At 63.5% G+C, this 2,318-nt stretch overlaps 1 protein-coding gene across 1 annotated transcript in view; it reads right to left on the bottom strand.

The window, feature by feature from the left end:
* Window positions 1-2,318, bottom strand: part of LOC102031754 (collagen alpha-1(II) chain) — a gene marked incomplete at its 5' end in the record, with an annotated part of 17,477 nt that overhangs the window by 2,881 nt on the left and 12,278 nt on the right. The window contains 9 exons of the mRNA XM_031065309.1: window positions 6-142; window positions 254-361; window positions 479-532; window positions 648-755; window positions 883-936; window positions 1,258-1,365; window positions 1,475-1,528; window positions 1,708-1,815; window positions 2,241-2,313. Of these exons, the coding sequence (XP_030921169.1) occupies window positions 6-142; window positions 254-361; window positions 479-532; window positions 648-755; window positions 883-936; window positions 1,258-1,365; window positions 1,475-1,528; window positions 1,708-1,815; window positions 2,241-2,313 (804 nt within the window). The remainder of the gene's footprint in view (window positions 1-5; window positions 143-253; window positions 362-478; window positions 533-647; window positions 756-882; window positions 937-1,257; window positions 1,366-1,474; window positions 1,529-1,707; window positions 1,816-2,240; window positions 2,314-2,318) is intronic.

Here is a 2,318-nt window from a genome sequence, read left to right as displayed (position 1 = left end):
CGGGCCCCGCCGCGTCCGCCCGCATGTAGCGCCCGGGGTCGGGGCCCTTCTCGGGCTGCCCCAGCCCCGCGAACGCCGACATGTCGATACCGGTGCCGGGGGGCCCAGGGGGGCCGGGCGGGCCGGGGTTCCCGGGCGGGCCCTGCGGGCGGGAGGAGCGGTCATGGGGTGATGGGCCGGGGCTTGGATCCCTCTGATCCCCGCAGGTTCCCTCTGTCTCACAGGATCCCTCCCCTCCCGGGTCCCCGCTCACCGCCGGGCCGGGCTCGCCGCTCCTGCCCCGGGGTCCAGGGGGGCCGATGGGTCCGGGCATCCCATTGGAGCCGTCCTTGCCTGAGGGGCCCACTGGGCCGGGGGGACCCTGAAAAACCCCAAAAAGGGCTCAGGGCACAGCAGGGATGGGGCTGCCACCTCCAGGCGTGGCACCGGTCCAGGGGCACCTCCTTTTCCCTTTTTCCCCCAAAATTTCAGGACTTACCCTGGGCCCGGAGGGACCCGCAGGTCCGGCAGCGCCCTGGTCTCCAGAAGGACCCTGGGAAGGATGGGAGGATGGAGGATTTGGGATCCCACAGGAGATGTGGGACTGGGGTGTGGGATGTAGGATTTGGGACATACGGGGGGCTGTCGTCCCAAATCCCAGCACTTACGGGGGGCCCGGGCAGCCCCTGGAGCCCGGTGAAGCCCCGGTGCCCCTTCAGGCCGCGCTCTCCAGCCTCGCCCGCCTCGCCTTTGTCACCGCGCGGCCCCTGGGGACCCTGCAGGGGAGACACAGCAGGTCAGGAGTGGGGGTGATCCCAAACCAGGGTGCCAAGCTGCGATCCCAAACTGGGATTCCAAACTGGGATCCTAGGAATTCCACAATTCCAGGTGGGACTCACTCACCGGCATCCCCCGGGCGCCAGCAGGGCCAGAGGGACCCATGGGACCCTGAGCACCCTGTGGGAGAAAGGAGGACAGTCAAAAACAGCGGGAATGGGATTTGGGATTTGAGGTGTGGGCATGTGGGGTGTGAGATTTAGCATTCCCAGCTGCCCAGGGCACTGCAGGTGTTCCCAGTTTTATCCCCTGGGGTGCCCAGCTCATTCCCAGCTCCAGCTCCTGGAGCTCCCAGGCAGATCCCAAACCAGGAATCCTCAGGAAGTCGCTTGGAGCTGCTCCCGGTGCCATTCCCAGATGATCCCAAACAGCTCCATGGCGTGGATTTGGGATGATTCCCGGTAATTCCCGTCTCCCCCCATCCCGAGGTGTCCCACTCACCGTCTCTCCCCTGTCTCCCTGTTTTCCAGTGGGTCCCACGGGGCCGGGAGCGCCGGGAGCGCCGGGAGCGCCGGGAGCGCCCACGGGGCCGGTCTCACCACGATCGCCCTGGGAACAGGGAATGGGCTCAGGAATTCCGGCTCTGGGATGGGGGCGAGCACGGCATAACGGGAATTCCCGGGAACTCTGGCCCTTGAGAAATCCGGGATGAGCTCACCTTCACTCCTGCCGCCCCATCCCTGCCCGGGGGTCCATCAGCGCCGGGATTTCCCTGGGAAAAGAGGAGGAATTCAGCTTTTGCCTTTGGGATGGGGGGAAAACTCCTTTATCCAGGCAAAATCCTATGGGGAAAACGTGTTGGGATTTTCTGGGATCAACCTAAATGCTGTCTCCAGCCAGGGTCAGCCAGGCATCCATCCTGGATATTCCAGACATTCCCAAATTCCTTACCTCCCTTCCAGGCTCTCCGGCTGGTCCAGTCAGCCCAGGGGGTCCCACAGGCCCGGGGGGTCCCCGGTCACCAGCAGATCCAGGTGCTCCCTGTTTTCCGGGCTCTCCCTAAAAAACCAGGAAAACCCCCCCATGAGTGGGTCTGGGTGGATGGAGGGCAGAAAAGCAGCAGGGAATCAGGAGAGAGGGAGGGAATCCAAACCCTCCTCGGTCACAAACTTTCCCCAGAGCTCAGGGGGCACAAATTCCCGGTGGGAAAAAGGTAAAAAATTCGAATGGAAAATGCGTCCTGCTGGTCTGGTGCATGGCCGTGTCAGTGGGGAAAAGCCTTGGGAGATTTTGGGACATTTTTTGGCACGGAAAGAGAATCCCAAAAGCACCGGGATGGGGATGAGCAGCTTCCACCACTCCCCACCCGCCTGAAATCCTTCCGCGCCACGAAACTGCCTCTGATGAGCTCCCATTTCTCCCCAGATTTTGGGGTATTTTTGGTGTTTGGGGTTTTTTTTGGTGTTTTTTAGGGTTTTGCTCACCGAGGGTCCGGGCAGCCCCGGGAAGCCGCGCTCGCCGCGCTGCCCCGGCAGCCCCACGATGCCGCGCTGGCCTGCCAG

Source organism: Geospiza fortis, unplaced genomic scaffold (genome assembly GCF_000277835.1).
Source record: "Geospiza fortis unplaced genomic scaffold, GeoFor_1.0 scaffold1828, whole genome shotgun sequence".
NCBI classification, from domain to species: Eukaryota; Metazoa; Chordata; class Aves; order Passeriformes; family Thraupidae; genus Geospiza; species Geospiza fortis.
This window is presented reverse-complemented; position numbering and strand designations above follow the sequence as displayed.